The 17,186-nt window shown below is 59.4% G+C and overlaps 2 protein-coding genes across 7 annotated transcripts in view; one reads left to right on the forward strand and one right to left on the reverse strand.

Moving 5' to 3' along the window:
- TUBGCP6 (tubulin gamma complex associated protein 6) overlaps positions 1-6,422 on the forward strand; it is a 26,557-nt gene extending 20,135 nt beyond the window's left edge. The window contains exons 17-27 of one of the 4 annotated variants that reach the window (XM_034986043.1): positions 1-327; positions 498-556; positions 665-806; positions 894-1,062; positions 1,152-1,293; positions 1,383-1,577; positions 1,656-1,788; positions 1,856-2,069; positions 2,152-2,351; positions 2,433-2,539; positions 3,294-6,422. In XM_034986043.1, the coding sequence (XP_034841934.1) occupies positions 1-327; positions 498-556; positions 665-806; positions 894-1,062; positions 1,152-1,293; positions 1,383-1,577; positions 1,656-1,788; positions 1,856-2,069; positions 2,152-2,351; positions 2,433-2,524 (1,673 nt within the window). In that variant the 3' untranslated portion in view covers positions 2,525-2,539; positions 3,294-6,422. Of the gene's footprint in view, positions 328-497; positions 557-664; positions 807-893; positions 1,063-1,151; positions 1,294-1,382; positions 1,578-1,655; positions 1,789-1,855; positions 2,070-2,151; positions 2,352-2,431; positions 2,540-3,293 lie in introns of those variants that run through there. The other 3 variants (XM_034986042.1, XM_034986044.1, XM_034986045.1) reach the window with 3 other exon arrangements.
- On the reverse strand, positions 2,616-15,901 carry SELENOO (selenoprotein O). Of its 3 annotated transcripts, none has more exons than XM_034986048.1 (9): positions 15,306-15,901; positions 10,513-10,716; positions 8,914-9,094; positions 8,156-8,286; positions 7,438-7,661; positions 4,407-4,557; positions 3,412-3,597; positions 3,109-3,265; positions 2,616-3,005 (listed from the first exon to the last, which is right to left on the reverse strand). In XM_034986048.1, the coding sequence occupies exons 1-9, from the start codon at positions 15,890-15,892 to the stop codon at positions 2,832-2,834; spliced, it is 1,995 nt and encodes a 664-aa protein (XP_034841939.1). In that variant the 5' UTR covers positions 15,893-15,901; the 3' UTR covers positions 2,616-2,831. The 3 variants fall into 3 exon arrangements, with proteins under 3 accessions (XP_034841939.1, XP_034841940.1, XP_034841938.1); XM_034986049.1 differs by having other exon boundaries at positions 2,616-2,820; positions 7,438-7,718; XM_034986047.1 differs by having other exon boundaries at positions 7,438-7,718.
- Between the last annotated feature and the right edge of the window lie 1,285 nt (positions 15,902-17,186).

Genomic DNA, 17,186 nt, shown 5'->3' on the forward strand with positions numbered 1-17,186 from the left:
ACGTGGCCCCCTCGCGGCCACGGTGGAACGTCCACGGACACGTGTCTCAGTCCCATGTGGTCCTGGGTGCGCTCTCTGGGGAAGGCCAGCCTGATCCACCCAGGCCCTGCCAGAGCCCCCCTGACCATGTGTCCCAGTCAGGCCTCAGCCTGGGAGCACAGAGCCCTGTCTGGGAGCACGAGCCACGGCTGCCTGCAGAGACAGCCTCTGACAGCTCCTGTGCTCAGGAGGCTGGCTCCAGTAGTGGGCAGGCGAGTGGCCTCCAGCCTTCGCTGTCTGCAGTGGCTGCATCCGGGGATCTGGGAGATGGTATCCCCAAGGAGCCAGGTCAGTGGGGTCCCTACAGCTCTCCTGTCACTGGGGGCACCTGTGGGCCCGGGAGGGGTGTGGGCAAGGAGGAAGGGCAAGAAGGCTGCAGCCCCGGGGACTTGGGAGGTATCACCCTGTAGGAGGCACTTGGCCCTGATACCCCCTCCTGCCCCACTTGTGTTGCTCAGGACCAGGGACGAGTGGGGACACTGAGGACCTCTCTCCAGGTCACCCTCCAAGCTCACAGGTGAGGGCGGATGTGGCTAGGGCTCTGGCCTCGCATGGGCAGTGAGGGCTTTGGTCCTCCAGGATGGGGCAGCACGGAGGGGATCCCACCCCACCCTGTCCTTCCTAGGAAGGCGCGGCGGCCCAGAGCAGCCCCGGCCTCGGTGAGGAGGCGGCTGCGGCCCAGCGCTGGGGCCAGGAGCAGGCCTACCTGGCGGGTCTGATAGAGCAGTACCGGCTGGAGCAGTACCCGGACAGCTACGAGGCCATGTGTGAGTGGCCAGACGCAGCGGCGGGCGGGCGGGCGGGAGCGCGGCCGGTGTGTCCCCGCCTCTTAACGGCCATCTGCCATCGTACAGCAGAAACTCCCGCCGCCCACCTGCTACACCACGGGCTTCCCCGCGCCTTCGCCCTCCCGGAGGACCCCCGGACCCGGTCAGATGCAGATGAGACCGCGGTGCAGCTGAGCGAGCTGCTGCCCCTGCCCGTGCTCATGAAGCACTCCATCACTGCCCCGCTGGCCGCGCAGTGAGTGCCCGCCCCCGGGATGCCCCGCCCCCCCGGGAGGCCAGGCCCCGCCCCTGACCCCCGCCCCTGACCCCCGCCCCTCCTGCCAGCGTCTCGTTGGTGAACAAGGCCGCCGTGGACTACTTCTTCGTGGAGCTCGGCCTGGAGGCGCACTTCGAGGCGCTGCGGCACTTCCTGCTCATGGAGGACGGGGAGTTCGCACAGTCGCTCAGCGATCTGCTGTTTGAGAAGGTGACCCCTGGGCGCGGGGCGGGGGCAGGTGCCGGGACTCCCTCGGACAGCCGGGACTCCCTCGCGACAGCCGTGCCCTCTCCTGGCAGCTGGGGGCGGGGCAGACGCCCGGGGAGCTGCTCAACCCGCTGGTGCTCAACTCCGTGCTGAGCAAGGCCCTGCAGTACAGCCTGCACGGGGACACCCCGTTCGCGGACAACCTCTCCTTCGCCCTCAAGTTCCTGCCCGAGGCCTTTGCCCCCAACGCCCCGGACGTGCTGAGCTGCCTGGAGCTCAGGTACAAGGTCAGCAGGGCCTCGCCGAGTGGGCGGGCGGGCCGGGCGCTCCCCCCGCGCCCCTGTGCTGAGCCGGCTTCCCCGCAGGTCGACTGGCCCCTCAACGTCGTGGTCACCGAGGGCTGCCTGAGCCGCTACAGCGGCATCTTCTCCTTCCTGCTGCAGCTGAAGCTGATGATGTGGACGCTCAAGGACGTTTGCTTCCACCTCAAGCGCACAGGTGAGGCTCGGCCCAGAGCCCAGGCTTGCCCTCGCCGGGCCCAGCTGATGCCTCTGCGCCCCCCCAGCTCTGGTGAGCCAGGCGGCCGGCTCGGTGCAGTTCCGCCAGCTGCAGCTGTTCAAGCACGAGATGCAGCACTTCGTCAAGGTCACCCAGGGCTACATCGCCAACCAGATCCTGCACGTCACCTGGTGTGAGTTCCGAGCCCGGCTGGCGCAGGTGGGTGACCTTGAGGAGATCCAGCGTGCGCACGCCGAGTACCTGCACAAGGCTGTCTTCAGGTGAGCCGCTGTGCCTGGGCTACTCCTTGGGCACGTGCAGAGGGGGCGGGCACCCCTCACTGGCAGGTGCCTGCCCCCCCAGGGGCCTGCTGACAGAGAAGGCTGCGCCCGTCATGAACGTCATCCACAGCATCTTCAGCCTCGTCCTCAAGTTCCGCAGCCAGCTTATCTCCCAGCCCTGGGTCCCGGCCAGTGGCCCCCGGGGTGCAGAGCACCCTAACTTCGCTCTCATGCAGCAGTCCTACAGCACCTTCAAGTACTACTCCCACTTCCTGTTTAAAGGTGCCTGTCCCCCAGGGCCGGGAGGGCTTGGGGACAGCAGGGCAAAGGCCACCGGCTGAGCTGCACCCCCCCCCCCCCCCGTGGTGACCAAGCTGGTGAACCGCGGCTACCAGCCCCACCTGGAGGACTTCCTGCTGCGCATCAACTTCAACAACTACTATCAGGATGCCTGAGGCCACGGGACACAGGTGCCCCCCCCCCCCCCCCCCCCCCCCCCGGGTCCCCAGGCTGGTGGGCCAGGGGCAGAGCCACCACACGGAGACCGGCCAGGGAAGCTGCTGGTTTATTTGGGGGGCCGCGTCTCTGAGCGTGGGGCTGGGCTGCTGAGTCTGCGTCAGACAGAGACAGGTCAGGTCCTGACTGGACGTCTCGGCCGTCATGGAGAGACGGGGGTGGGTTTGTCCACAGGGTGGCACCGTCTCAAGGACTCGGTGGGACTCGGGGCCTTGGGGGCTCCACGTGTGGAGGCCTGCAAGGCCATTACGAGGATCACGTCACGCACAGTTCGGCCGCCCACAGTGGGGGCTTGCTGCTGTAGGAGTGCCCCCCACTGTCTGCCCCGCCAGCCCCCTCAGGCTCAGTGGCCTCCAGGTCCTCGGTGGCCTCCCCGTCCCTGTGGTAAGGGGTTTCCAGTAGCTTCAGCACCCGCCGCACCTGGAGAAGGGCCAGGAGAGGACTTTTAGGGGCTGCCGCTTGCTCCCCGGGCCATCCCCTGCTGCTGGACCCAGGGACGGAGGAGGGACGGGTGTGTGCTTGCCTCTGAGAAGTCTCCGTTCTCGGCGGCCTCGATGGCATTCTGGGCGATGTAGTTCCGCAGGACGTACTTGGGGTTGTTGGCATGCATGACGCGCGTGCGCTCAGCCTGCCAGGCATCCTTGTCGCTGACGCCCTCCCTGTCCTTCTCCAGCCGGGCTCTGGAATCATCCAAGTTCATCTTTCCAGCAGGTGCCACCCCCCCACCCCTCCTGCATTTGGTTCCCTGCTTGGGGGGCGGCGTCTGCAGCCACCTCCCAGGGAGAGGTAACGCGAGCAGTCCGCGCCCGGCCGCCTGGAGCCTCACCCATACTCCTGGAGCCAGTCAGCCCAGCGGCCCCTGTTCTTGCTCAGCAGCTCAGCCGGGCTCAGCTGCTCCAGCCGCGAATGCTGCTCCACTCGTTCTAGCTCCTTCGTCACGTTCGCCCGGGTGCCGATGAGCGCGAAGAGCTGGGGGTTGGACTGTGCCAGCATCAGCATCATCGAGAGCTGCCTGTGCGGAGGGGCAGCGTGAGGCGCGTCCCCACCCCAGCCATGGGCTGCGCCCTGAGGCCCCTGGGCCCCTGGAAGACGGCCATCGGGCGCGGGGGAGGTGGTACTGGCTTTAGCCGCTCTGCTGTGCTGACTGCCCTGCAAGGGGGTGACCCGGCCCGACCAGTGGGGCAGCCGTTCACCCCTACTCCGCGGCAGCCCCTCCCGGTCGCGGGACAGCCGAAGGGCAGTGCCCTGCGGGCGCCTGGGGCACATGGGGCACCTGCTTCCCCCCCCCAGGGAGGGCCCTGCTGGCCGCTTCTCCACGGTGGCCACAAGGCCGGGTCCTTCCCCACTTGCAGAGCGGCCTGGGGGTGGGGCAGGGACAACACCGACACCCCCTTCCCCGGTCCTACTAGCCTGTCCTCCGTCAGCACTCACCACCCTGTGGCACTAAATTCTCTCAAACCCCAGCGCTTGCCGTGTCTTACTCTGAGTGTGGGCTCTGACACTGTGTACTCTTCCCAGTGGGAGGCGGTGCAGGAAAGCCTGGTCTGGCTGAGACCTGAGGGCCCCAGGGCTCTTCCTGGGCAGATGAGAGAGCCATTCTGGGAAGCTGCTCCCCAGCCATGCCACTGGCCTCCCCCAGTGGTGACAACATGCTGTCCTTCCCTCTGACCGGCGGGCCTTAGCGCTGCAGACACGGGGGCCCGACCACCTGCTTCCCCAGAAGCCTCAGCCAGCTGCCTCTTCTGTTCCCTGGCGTGCTCTGTTCTCAATGGTCCTCTCCTTCTGGAAGCAAATTCCAAGAAGTGAGACCTGGGTACCCACCGGGGATCCATCTGGGGTCGGAAGGCGAGCTTCAGCTCCTCCAGGGAGGCACACTGTGCGGTCAGCGCGGCCAGGAACTCAGGCAGGCCCAGGGACTCTGGCCCAACTGGGAAGGAGCTCAGCAAGTAGAAGGTGTTTGTGAAGTCGGCCCCTGGAACACGCCGCTGCTCAGGGTGCCGGCAGGCAGAGGCAGCGCCCTGCACCTGCCTCCCGCACCACCGTCCACGCTGAGGGCAGATGCCTCACGACCCCTCCCCTCCAGCCACCTCAACAGCCCCCACCCACCTGCCACCCAGCTTGGCCACCACTCTAAGCCCCCGCTCCTTCATCCGTGAATCAGGTAAGTACGGCACAGCCACCGTGGTCAGCCCCTGGCCACCTCCACTGTGGGCACAGTCCTCACTGCCTACTTGAGCTGCAGGGCGTCAAGGACAAGCCCCTGAAACACTTCCAAACAAACAGGGCTCAACACAGAACAGATGCGGGGAGGTCCTTGGCCTGACTTGTTAAAACACAGTCCCTGTAACCCCCGGGAGAACATCCCAGGAAGAGACACAAAAGGGAAATGAGAAGGGGCCAGAACAGAGACACAAAAGCAGTAATGGAGGAGATGAGGGATGAAAAATGGCAGAGGACACAGACCACAAACAGTGAAATGACAGAAGTCCTCATTGGTAATGACTTAAAAGGATTCATCTCCAAATGAGACTGGCAGCTTGAACTAAAAAAAGTACTTTCAACTTGTCCAGCCTAAAGAGAGAGGACAGAAAAAATACCCCAAGCAGATGGTAACCTGCAGAGCGGGGCCAGCCCTCCCGCTGTCAGCAAGAGACCTGCAAACGACAAGGCCTTTAGGTGTCGAACAGGCTGTTCATCAAGAAGATGTAATGGTTATAAACATACAAACCAAACATTCGTAAAATGGAAGGAGAAACAGCACAGTTCCCTGTAGGAGCCGGAGGCTTCAGCGCCCCACTTTTGGATAATGGACGGAACGTCCACACGACAGACCAGTGAGGACACGGGGAACTCGAACGCCGTCCGGCTGCTCCATCAGACAGACAGACAGCTGTCTCCTCAAGTGCACACAGGACAGACCACTTGTTCAGCCACAAAGCAAGTCAATATGCTTAAAAAGACTGGTATCTTCTCCAACCACAATGGAATGAAGATCGCAATCACAAACAGAAGGAAAACTGGGAAATCCCCAGATACTGTGAAAATTAACCAGTGGGCCCAAAAAGAAATCACAAGGGAAAGCAGAAAATACTGAGGCAGGAAAATGTGGAAACACAAATACTGAAATTTACAGGATGCCCAAAAGCAGTGGTCACAGAGAATTTTATGGTGCTAATTACCTACATTAGGAGAGCAGACCTCTTTTATCCCCCCCAAAAAAGAAATTTGCAACTGTGTGGTGATGGAAGTCGACAGTTTTGCGATCTCTACAAACAGCGAATCACGTACCCCTGACACCATTACATACCCGTTAAATCTCAAAGGGAAAAAAGCCTCAAACCAGTAACTTAATCTTACACCTAAGGAACTAGAAAGAAAACAAAATAAGACTAAGGCTAGCCGAAAGACAGGAAATAGAGGGTATAGCAGAGGTAAACGAAATAGAGAACAAAAAAGAAGCGAAAACCACTGAAACCAAGAGTTACCTGGTTCTTTGAAAAGATCAACAAGATTGACAAACCTTTAGCTACTGCCCCGTAACTAAAATCAGAAATGAAAGTGGGGCGGTGACTACTGGTCATACAGAAACAGGACTGTAAGAGAAGACTGAACAGTTCCACACTGATACGTCAGATACGTAGATGAAATGGACAAATTCTTAGAAACACCGTCTGCCACAGTGGACTCAGAAGAAATAGAAAATCTGAGTAGCCTTGTGACAAGTGAGGAGACTGAATGGGCCATCAGAACCCTCCCAACAAAGACAACGGTAGGACCAGGTAGCTTCACTGGTAAGTTCTACCAAATATCAAAGAATCATCACCAGTCCTTCTCAAACTCTTCCAAAAAACAGGAGGGAACATTTCCTAACTCAGCGTTGCCTGGATATATCCAAGCCAAAGACCCCGCAGACCAGCGTCCCGGTAAGGACAGTGGGGGCCTCCGGTGGGGTCCCTCTCGGCTCTCGGCCAGGGACGGAGGCCCTCACCAGCAACCCGACCACACTGCACCCTGACCTCCGACCCCCAGCCTCCAGAACTGTGAGAAATCAGCGTCTGCTGGGCAAGCTGCCGCTCTGTGGATTTTTATGGCGGTTTAGCTTGACTAAGGACACGAAGTGAGGAGGAGGAGTACGACCATGTGCTCATCTCAGCTGATGCAAAACGGCCCAAACGCTCAAGCTAGGAATAGAAGGAAACTTCCTCGATTTCGTGAAAGCCGTATCTGGAAAAGCCACAGCCTGGTGAAAGAGGTGGCGCCCCCTAAGAGCAGGAGCGACAGACGGCCACGCACGTAGCCGCTTCGTTCACCACGGTACTGGAAGCTCCCGCCAGAGCGGTCGGCAGCTCCGCGTCAGATCCGCAGGTCCGCTCTGCCGCGCAGCCCCGAAAGAACTGAAAACGGGCTCCAACAGATGTCTGCACATCTGTCTTCGGCGCTGTTGTCCACAACAGCCCGAAGGGGAAAACCACCAGGGTGCATCCATCGTTGACGGAAGAGCAAGGTGCGGTCCGTCCACACAAGGGCCTAGAATGCGGACACCTGCGCCACCATCGTGGACCCTGAGGACACTGTCCCGGCGCTGTCAGCCGTCACTGGATGAATCCCGCACGGGCCCATTTCACAGGAGGTCCCTGCAGGAGTCCGATCCAGACAGACGGCAGACTGGGGGTGCCAGGGGCGCGGGAGGAGGAGGAAGTGACAGGGTGTCCGTGTGGGGAGACCGACGGGGTGAACGTGCTTAGTGCCCCAAACCGCACACCCCGTGGTAAAATGGTCCATCTTACGCTGTGTCTATTTCACCGGAACGAGAACGCCGGGCGCCACTGCAGCAGACCCCCGTCTCACTCACCAGTCAGGTGCATGGTCTCCAGGAGCTTGGCCACCAGCGCCCCGTCCTCGTCCAGCTCGGCGCGCACCAGGCCCAGCTTCCTGCGCATCTTCTGCAGGTAGTGCCGGCGGAACTCCGGGTCGAACTCCTCGGCCAGGATGGTCTCGCCCCGCTCGCGGGGCAGCTCGGGCTCCAGGGCCTCTGCCAGCTTCTGCAGGTTCCACTTGCAAACGTCGGGCTGCTTGCTGTATGCGTAGCGCCCAGTGTTGTCGGAAGCATTGCACACGTGGTCAGGGTCGTACCTGCCACACGGGGCAAGCGGAGCCAGCAAGGGGATGAGGCAGGTCCCGGGGTGCCCGGAGGCTGCGTCCGTGTGGCCACTGCCCTCCCGCCCTGCCTCGCAGGGGCCCCGCTCTGACGGGCGCAGGTCCAGGCCGCAGCCGCCGACTCCCACCCGCTCAGTCGGCCGGGGGGCGGCGCCGCCTCAGCCCACTGCCCCTGGCCGGCCGCGTCCCTCCTTCCTGCTCGCCGCCTGTTCCCGCCCTGGCCCCGTGAGTCCATTCCCCGTCCGGGAGTAGAGGGACCCTCTGAAAAGGCCGCTCTGCTCCAAACCTTCCCGGGGATTTCTGCTGCTGCGAAGGGCTGACCAGGCATTTCCAACCAAACATCGAGGACAGCAGGTCCTTCCCCAGCGGTCCGTGCGCCGTGGGCGCCCACATGCTGGCCCCTGGCTGCTCACCTGTCCAGGAAGCCGAAGGGCCCGTAGTCGATGGTGAGCCCCACGATGCTCATGTTGTCTGTGTTGAGCACGCCGTGGCAGAAGCCCACACACTGCCACTCCGCCACCATCCGGGCCGTGCGACGGGTCACCTGCGGCACGACGGGAGCAGGCTGTCCCCTGCCCCCTCCCTCCCTGAGGACAGCGCTGCTCCCAGGGACTCCCTCGGGTTTGCCCTCTCGGCGCACACTCCGCAGCGGGGGCAAACGCGGAAGGACGTGTAAGAAGGGAAAGCACTTGGATGAGCGCACACGTGTAGGCTCTAATTTCCACTTAGGCCATCTGTCTCTTTGATTTACTAATTTTGGCTTTTACCCATGAAACCAAAAATAGCAGGGAGCCTTGACCATCCCAACGACTCAGGCCCAGGAGGATAACCGTGTGGAAACAGGGAAGTCACCACATGAGCCGGCAAAACCTGCCCTGGGTCCAGGCTGCTGTGCCCGGGGCCCCGCCGTGACCGTCCGCATCTCCCCCCTAAGCGGAGTCCTTCCCCCCCACAGTTCTCCCGCCGCGCCTGATGGGGGCGCACAGGGTTTGTCTCAGGGCCCCCGACCCTCAACGCAGCATTCCCAGAAGTCGCTCCTGCTCAGAGCCAACAAGGGGGGACAGGCTTTGGGACCGGGGAGCGACTCAGAGACCCTTGTCCCCCCTGCCTGGCAGACCGTGTCTCATCAGCAGGCGGGATGCAGGGAGGGCTGGCGTGCGGCCCCACCTACCTCCCGGAAGAAGGCGGCATTCCTCTGCACACGGTCATCGGCGTGCGCAGCCTGGATCTCAGGATAAAACGTGCTGATCACATAGTCAAGCATCTGGACTCGGATGTCATTTCTCCCCACACTGGGCCCCTCACGCCCTGTGTGCTCATCTGCAGACTTAAAAATCTCAAAGGATCCGAACCTGGAGGAAATACCCATGTTTTTAACAGGTTAAACATGGCTCTAGCCCCTTGTGAAAAACAGAAGTCTGGCTGCTAGGCCTTGTATCCTCTGGCGCTAAGAACACCCTGATTAAAACAAAACCAACAAAAACGTAACTGGTCTTGGGGCGCCTGGGTGGCTCAGTTGGTTGGGCGACTGCCTTCGGCTCAGGTCATAATCCTGGAGTCCCGGGATCGAGTCCTGCATCGGGCTCCCTGCTCAGCAGGGGGTCTGCTTCTCCCTCTGACCCTCTTCCCTCTCTTGCTATCTGTCTCTCATTCTCTTTCTCTCAAATAAATAAAATCTTCAAAAAAAAAAAAAAAACGTAACTGGTCTTTCGGTGATACGGACAGACCTGTTCTGCCCTTGGTTAGCTACCACGCACGCCGGCTGCGTGTGGGGGGCCCAGGAAGGCATGGCTGCCTCTGGGGACCAGCAGGGCTCTGTGCTCACCCCCGGGTCAAGGAGCACGGCAGTGACCGGCGTCCTGCAGTCAGCTCTATGACCGAGTGGTCGTGTCACCCAGAGGACGTGAGGCGGCGTCGCAACGACTAGCATTACCGCTAGCAGGCCCAGGGTGGCCCCCCAATCCCCCAGGTTATGCTGGTCGAACTGCCAGGAGCGCCGCTCAGGGAAGCAGCCCTGGGTCTCCTGGGGTAGGCGGACGCGACCACCCTGGCTCCTCCAGCTCCCAGAGGACAAAAGAAAAAGCCAGGCGCTGAGCCTTAGGCACCGCGTGAATGGCCCCGACACACGGGGTCCGCCTGGCTCCACAGGAGGGGGGACCAGAGGGTGTCACAGCTGCTTCCTGACAACCGTGGGTCCAGGCCATCAGATCCGTGTGATGCCAGACAGCACGGTGACATCAGGGAGGGACCAGAAAGGGTGGCAGCGGGTGACCAGGCTGGAGCAAGGGCGGCCACGGCGGATGGGGGCACAGCACGCGTGGAGTCGCCCCTTCTTCACAGTGACGGAACGAGGCCACTTTCTCGGTGACTTTCATGTCCTTCCTGGTCCTAAACTCCAAGTGAACGGCTCTGCACATGCCCCTTCCCAGAGCCCCGCCTCTGACCCGAGGCCCTGTCCCCCTTCACCCAGGCCAGCTGCGTGCCCGCAACGCGGGCCACCTCTCGGCCACCGCCTCCCTTCTGGGGGCAACAGGGGCCTGAACAGCCATCCACACGCAGGACAGGGCTCCCGGCCCAGGAAATGCCAGGTGCCTTCTGCCCACGGAACCCCCTCCCTCCCTGCGGGTGCCCAGCATCTACTTCGTGGGCCGTCTGGTGCTGCTCGGGACTGGCCGTGGGATGGGTTCCCCACACGTGTCCGGCGGGGCGTTCCCTCCACCAGCCTTGTCATCCGTCTCCGCACATCACAGCCGAAGGGACCCAGCATTACCTCAGAAAAGTGGAAGCTATGCGCAGCACAACCGTGCACTTCTCAGATTTCGGATTGCCGTCATAGAACACGTCTCGGATGACCGTGGACTGGGACGTGACGCAGGCCCCGGCCCGCGTGGTGGGGATGCCCAGGTGGAACATTGCTTCGCTGCACAGGAACTCGCGGATGCTCGACCGCAGGACTTTGCGGCCGTCGGCCTGTCTGAAATCAAACACAAGTCGTGCCATCAGGCAGGTGTCCGTTCAACAGGCAGCAAATGGGAGGGCCTGGAAGATAGCACTCTAAGGGCTTTTTATTCACTTTAAAAGATTATTTATTTATTTGGCAGAGAGAGACACAGCGAGCGAGGGAACACAGCAGGGGGAGCGGGAGAGGGAGAAGCAGGGGGAGCGGGAGAGGGAGAAGCAGGGGGAGTGGGAGAGGGAGAAGCAGGCTTCCCGCGGAGCAGGGAGCCCGATGCGGGGCTCGATCCAAGGACCCTGGGACCATGACCTGAGCCGAAGGCAGACGCCCAACGACTGAGCCACCCAGGTGCCCCGACAGCTCGTTTCTCTTTTAGTGCTGAACAATGTTCCATTGTCTGGATGTACCACAGTTAATGCTGGTTGCTTCCAAGTTCTGGCAGTTACGAATAAAACTGCTACAAACGTGTGTGCAGGGTTTTTGTGTGGAGAGAGGTCTTCAAGTCTTTTGGGTAAATAGCAAGGAGCACAACTGCTGGATCATCTGCTAAGAGTATGCTGACGTTTGTTAAGAAACTGCCAAATCGTCCTCTGCACAACTCTGCATGCCTGCTGTCGGTGAGCCACGTTCCTGCCGCCGCACACCCCCACCGGCACTTGGTGTCAGTGCTCCGGATCTGGGCCATTCTGAGAGGTGTGCAGCCGGGTCTCGCCGTTGTCTGAATTTGCATTTCCCTGAGGACATATGATGTTGAGCACCTTTTCATGTGCTTATTTCCCATCTCTAGCTCTTCTTTGGTGACATGTCTGTTCAAGTCTTTAGCCCATTTTAAGATTTTATTTCTCTGAGAGACAGCGAGCTAGAGAGCACGAGCAGGGGAGAAGCAGCAGGCTGGCCAGGCAGGAAGCCTGACACGGGGCTCGATCCCAGGACCTCAGGGTCGTGACCTGATCTTTAACCCATTTTAAAGTCTTTTTGTTTCTGTTTTCCTATAGTCGGAGTTTTAAGAATTCTTCGTATACTTTGAATGATAGTCCTTTATCAGGCGTGTCTCTTACAAATATTTTCTCCCAATCGGTGGCTTTTCCTTTCATTCTCTTGACACTCTCTTTTGCAGCAGAAGTTTTAACTTCAGTGGAGTCTAGCGTATCAGTGATCTCTTTCATGGCTCTTGCCTTTGGTGTTGTGTCTAAAAAATCACGTCCAAACCCAAGGGCCTCTGGGTTTTCTAGTTTATCTTCTAGGAGTTTTATAGTTTTGCATTTTACATTTAGGTCTATGATCCCTTTTGAGTTAATTCTTGTGAAGGGTCTAAGGTCTTTGTCTGGATACATTTTTTGGTGTGTAGATGTCCAGTTGTTCCAGCACCATCTGTTCAAACAACTGTTTTTGCTCCATTATATTGTCTTTGCTCCTTTGTCATAAATGACTACATTTATGGAGGTCTATCTATTGATCTGTTCTTTCACCAACACTGCACTTTCTTGACTACTAAAGTTTTATAGCAAGGCTTGAAGTCAGGTAGTGTCAGTCCTCCAACTTTGCTCTTCTTCAATATTATGTTGGTTATTGTTGGTTTTCTGACTCTCCATATAAACTTTAGAATCACATTATCAGTACCTACAAAATAACCTGCTGAAATTTGATTGGGATTGTATTTTTTTAAAAGATTTTATTTATTCATTTGAGAAAAGAAAAAGAACACAAGCAGGGGGAAGGGGCAGAGGGAGAAGCAGGCTCCCTGCTGAGCAGGGAGCCCAACTCGGGACTCGATCTCAGGACCCTGAGATCATGACCTGAGCCAAAGGCAAACACTTAACTGACTGAGCCACCCAGGCGTCTTGATTGGGATCATACTGAATCTACAAGTCGAACTGGGAAGAACTGACATCCTGACAAGACTGAGTCTTCTCATCCATGGACATGTGATATATCTTTCCATTTATTTAGTCCTTCTTTGATATCTTTTAGCAGTTTTGTAGTTTTCTTCATAAAGGTCTTAGGTACAAATACATACTTTGTTAGATTTATACCTAAGTATTTCATTTTGAGGAGTAATAATGTAAACAGTATTGTTTTTAATTTCAAATTCCAATTGCTCATTGCTCGTACATAGTAAAGTGACTGACTCGTATGGTAATTTTGTATCCTTCAACCTTGCTTATTGGTTCACATTTTTGGTCAGATCTTTGAGATTTTCTACACAGATGTTCATCTGCAAACAAAGACAGTTTTATTTCTTTCATCTCAATCTGTGTACCTTTAATTTCCTTTTCTCATCTTATTGCATTAGCTAGGACTTCCAGTATGATGTTGAAAGGCAACGGTGGGGGAAACATCTTTACCTTGTTTCTGATCTCAGTGGGAGGGCTTCCAGGCTCTCATCACGAAGTAGATGTTAGCTGTAGGTTTTCTGGAGATATTCTTTATCAATTTGAGGAAGTTCCCCTCTTCCTAGTTTACTGAGTTTCTACCATGAATGGGAGCTCAGTTTCATCAAATGCTACTACTGTAATATGCTGCACACACTGCGGTGATCGTGGTGCTCAGGGTTCCGCAAGCCCCCACCGTGTGGAGACACATCTAGGTCTCCTGCCTTGCCTTGCCTGAGTATGTCTCATCCCAATGGGACACCTCTGGAAACCAGACCTGGCAGTCACCCCAGGGCCACTGCGTCAGCCTCTGGCCAGTGTGACAGCTGCACTCCACTCACCTCCTTCTACTCCACATGAGAACTGTGACAAGGAAACCTGTCCTCAAATGTCAATCCACCCCTCCCTGGTCCTGGGAATCACCTCTTACCCAGTTAGATTTCATGTTCAGCAGGAAGCCAGCACAGCTCAATCTAATCTTGAATCTGGTAAAAAATGGTCCTGAAAATAAGCAGCCTGTCTTCTTGCCCAAGGCAAGGTTCCCAAAGCAAAAGCCAGAATTGGACAACTACACAGCAAGGATAAAGGGCCTCTCTGCATCCACAGAGCCAACGGGACACACGACAGCAGGCCCGTCTCCAGCACACCCAAGTCTGTTCCCAGCCGAGCTGCTGGGATGGACCCAGCTGAGGACAAGCTCTTCTGTACCTGCCAGGAGAGGCATGTCCTGAAATCTCAACCCCCTCAGCAGGCAGGAGGCACGGGTAAGGAGTCACCTGCCCGCCACCCAAAGCCCACATCTGGGTACCCAGCAGGAGTTGGCCTTAAGCCACACACAGCCACTTTGGATGTTAAGCCTCAAGTCATGCTGAGGCTGGAGACCCCAGGACATGTTGCGGGGTGGGTGCTAACCTGAGTAAAGGTTAAATGATCCCTTTATTTTCCAGAAATAAAAAATTTTCTAGCAGACCTCAAGTCTAGAAACATGGAACTTAACACTCAGGTCTTCAAATATAAAAGATATCCCATAGTAGATTACTCTCACAAAAAGGTTTGTCTTTATAACTGGCAAGAATAAATTACCTAACTGAATATATAAAATTTAAAGATGCTCAAAGAATGAGCAGGCCCCAAGGCGAGAAGCGTTTACATATCATTTCAAGGGGCAGGAACTCTCCCATTAGTCACTGGTGCAGACAACTCTTAGCAGGTTGTTTGCGGGGGGTGGCGGTGGTGCTAGGCTGAATTCAGGAGACTTCCAGAGACAGAAAGATTGGGAGACGGGCTGATGAGGAAGAACGAGTTATTCTGGGGGTCAGAGATGGAGCTGCTGGGAGGCAGGCAGGGGGTGCAGGATGCGTTCAGATCCTGGAGGGAGAGGTGGGGAGGGCACAGGGAAGTGGCCAGAGGAGACACATGCCCTCAGGATTTCTTTGAACGGAAAATGACAACTCAGGTGTAACTTTTTTAGCCATTCAACAAGCATTTAACAAATACGGACTAAATGCACCCACTGTTTAGTGGAAAAGAGCAGAACAGACGATCAGCACTGTCTGTATGTAAGAAGCAGGACAGCTCTGGGAGCCCCCTGCCAGGTCAGGCTGTCCGGATCCGGACCCAGGTCCTGGCCCATGAGTGCTCAGAAGCCTGTGCCTGGGAGAATGACCATCGGATCTGAGGGGGGTCTTGTCCCTGTCCAGGGCACCGGCCACACACTGTGCCTCTGTGGGTGGACACACAGATGCTATGCTGGAGAGGACAAATCACCCTGCCTCCCGCGATTACTGGTGGCTAGGCTGGGCAAGAGGTAAACACCAGTGTCACACGCAGAACTGATTCCAAAGTCCTTGTGTTGTTTATGACAAGGGGACCGAGCAGCTAGCTGCTAGTGCTGCGGGACTGGGGGATGCAGCGGGATCCCTCCCCGAGCCGGTCGGAGGGGACAAGGGCACTTGGCAGCAGCACTGCAGCAGGGGCGGAGGCTCTGCAGCCACAGCCCCTCCTTCGGCTCTCTCCCTCTGACCTCAGGGCCTTTGCACAAGCTGTTCCCGTCGTCAGGATGCTGGGACCCCCTCCCACGGCCTATGTCCCTAGATCAAACTTCCAGTTACTTCTCACCCCCAACTAGGGAGCAAAACTGCGCGGCTGAGCACGCCCCCCCCCCCACGGGAGAGGGCGTGTGGGGCCCCTCCGGGGTCGGCCCCCCCCGGCCCGCAGCCACCCGCCCGGGCCCACCTGGAGAAGGGCGTGGGGCCGGCGCCCTTGAGCTGCAGCTCCCAGCGCTCGCCGGCGGCCGTGCACACCTCGCCCAGGTACATGGCGGCGCCGTCGCCCAGCTGCCCCGCGAACTGGCCGAACTGGTGGCCGCAGTAGCAGTGCGCGGCGGGCTCGGCGCCCGGCAGCAGCGCGTTGCCGCTGAAGAAGAGCGCGGCCTCGGCCTCGCGCGCCTCGCGGGCGGCGGCGTCGGCGGCGGCGGGCGGCGCGCCCAGGCCCAGCAGCGCCAGCGCGGGCTCCGACAGCGCCACGAGGCGCGGCTGGCGCAGCGGCGCGGGCCGCACGCGGCTGAAGCAGGCCCCCGGCACGGGCCGCGGCGAGGACGGGGCGCCCTCGGGGCCGGCGGGCGGCGTCTCCACGGGCAGCGCGCGCAGGGCGCGGTTGTCGAAGCGCAGCCCCGCCAGCCAGCGGGGCGCCGGCTCCATGGCAGCGCCGCGGGCAGCGGCCGAGGCAGAGCAGGGCGCGTGCGGCGGACGGTGGCCCAGCGGCGGCGACCGGACACGGGCGGCCGCGAGCAAAGCCCTCACCGCGGCCCCGAGCGCGGCCATCCGCGGCGCCGCTGCGGCGGAAGCCCCTCTGCCCCGACCGGAAGCCCCGGCGCGCGTGCCCAGCCACCCAATCGCCTGCGGTGGCGTCTGCTCGTGCGCCTGCGCGGGCCACGCCCGCGAAGGCCTGACTCTGATTGGCTGCGCCGTGCGTCTGTCCGCTCCTGCGGTTCGGCCCCGCCCAGTCCGGGCGGGGAAGGAGGACTTGGCCCCCTGCGACGCCGGTGGGGCCTGCGGCTGGCCGAGTGGACCCGGGAGCGGGGGAACCGGGCCGTCTAGAATGACTGGCCTGCGTAACGAGCCAGCAGGTCCCTGGAGGCCCGACCCGAGAAAGACCGGACAGTCGGGGCTGAGAGCTCCGAGTGTGGTGACCGCGCTCAGTGACGTCCCTGGTAGACCACCAGGGCTGCCTCTCAACTCCGGGGTGAAGCCAGGGTCAGCCCGGGCCCCGTGCTGTGCCAGGGCCTGTCTCTGGATTGTCCTCGGCTGCGCCGGGCAGCGGAGCAGAAGGGAAAGAGGAGGTTTGTTCAGCTCGGGTCGAGGGTCAGTGTCCGTGGGACAGGCCAGGAAGAGCCCCAGGACGAAGCCCAGGCTGAGATTGGGCAGCGCCCCGGCCAGGCGCCTCCCCAGTGCAGAAGCACCTTTGCTCCTGCTCTGCCTCTGCTTGGGGCAGGAGTCCTCACGTGTCCTGGCTCCCGTGCCCACCCTGCCCAGGCCTCTCCTAAAGTGCCTCCGGGAACCCTGTGTTTTCCTTGCATAGCACTTCCCCGAAACGAACTCATTCCCTCATTTTCCTGTTTCTTCCGTGTCTCTCTCCTCACCCGTGCTCTAGGAGGGCACGGAGTCTTGATGATGTGTGTGCCAGTTCTCCCAGAATAGAGCCTGGCCAAGAGAAACTCCCCATAGATTGTCCAGGAGGCTAGGGAGAGCCAAGCCTGGCCTTGAAGCGTCTGCCCCAGAGAAGTCGGGGGTGACTGTTGCAGATAAGTAACTCCGATGTTCAGCTCAGAGGAGCCTGGAAAAGACCCCCGTGATGCCTGCATGGAGTAGGTCCTTGGAAGGGCTTCCTAACCCCCTCCCCCACCTGGCCCCATACTAAAGCCCAAGACCAGGAGCTGTGCGGGAGACCCCAGACAAGCACACAAGCTCCCTCCTGGATGGATTCTACACTTAAGTTCCAGCAGCCTCTTCTGGAACCTTCTCCTGGGGCCACAATGTGGGCTTCCCAGACTTCATGAGAACCATCTGTGCCCCTGCCAGCTGTGACACTGGGGAGCCCCTCAACCTCTCCAGCTCA

This window comes from Mirounga leonina, unplaced genomic scaffold, assembly GCF_011800145.1.
Source record: "Mirounga leonina isolate KUSES-001 unplaced genomic scaffold, KU_Mleo_1.0 Mir_375, whole genome shotgun sequence".
Taxonomy (NCBI): Eukaryota; Metazoa; Chordata; class Mammalia; order Carnivora; family Phocidae; genus Mirounga; species Mirounga leonina.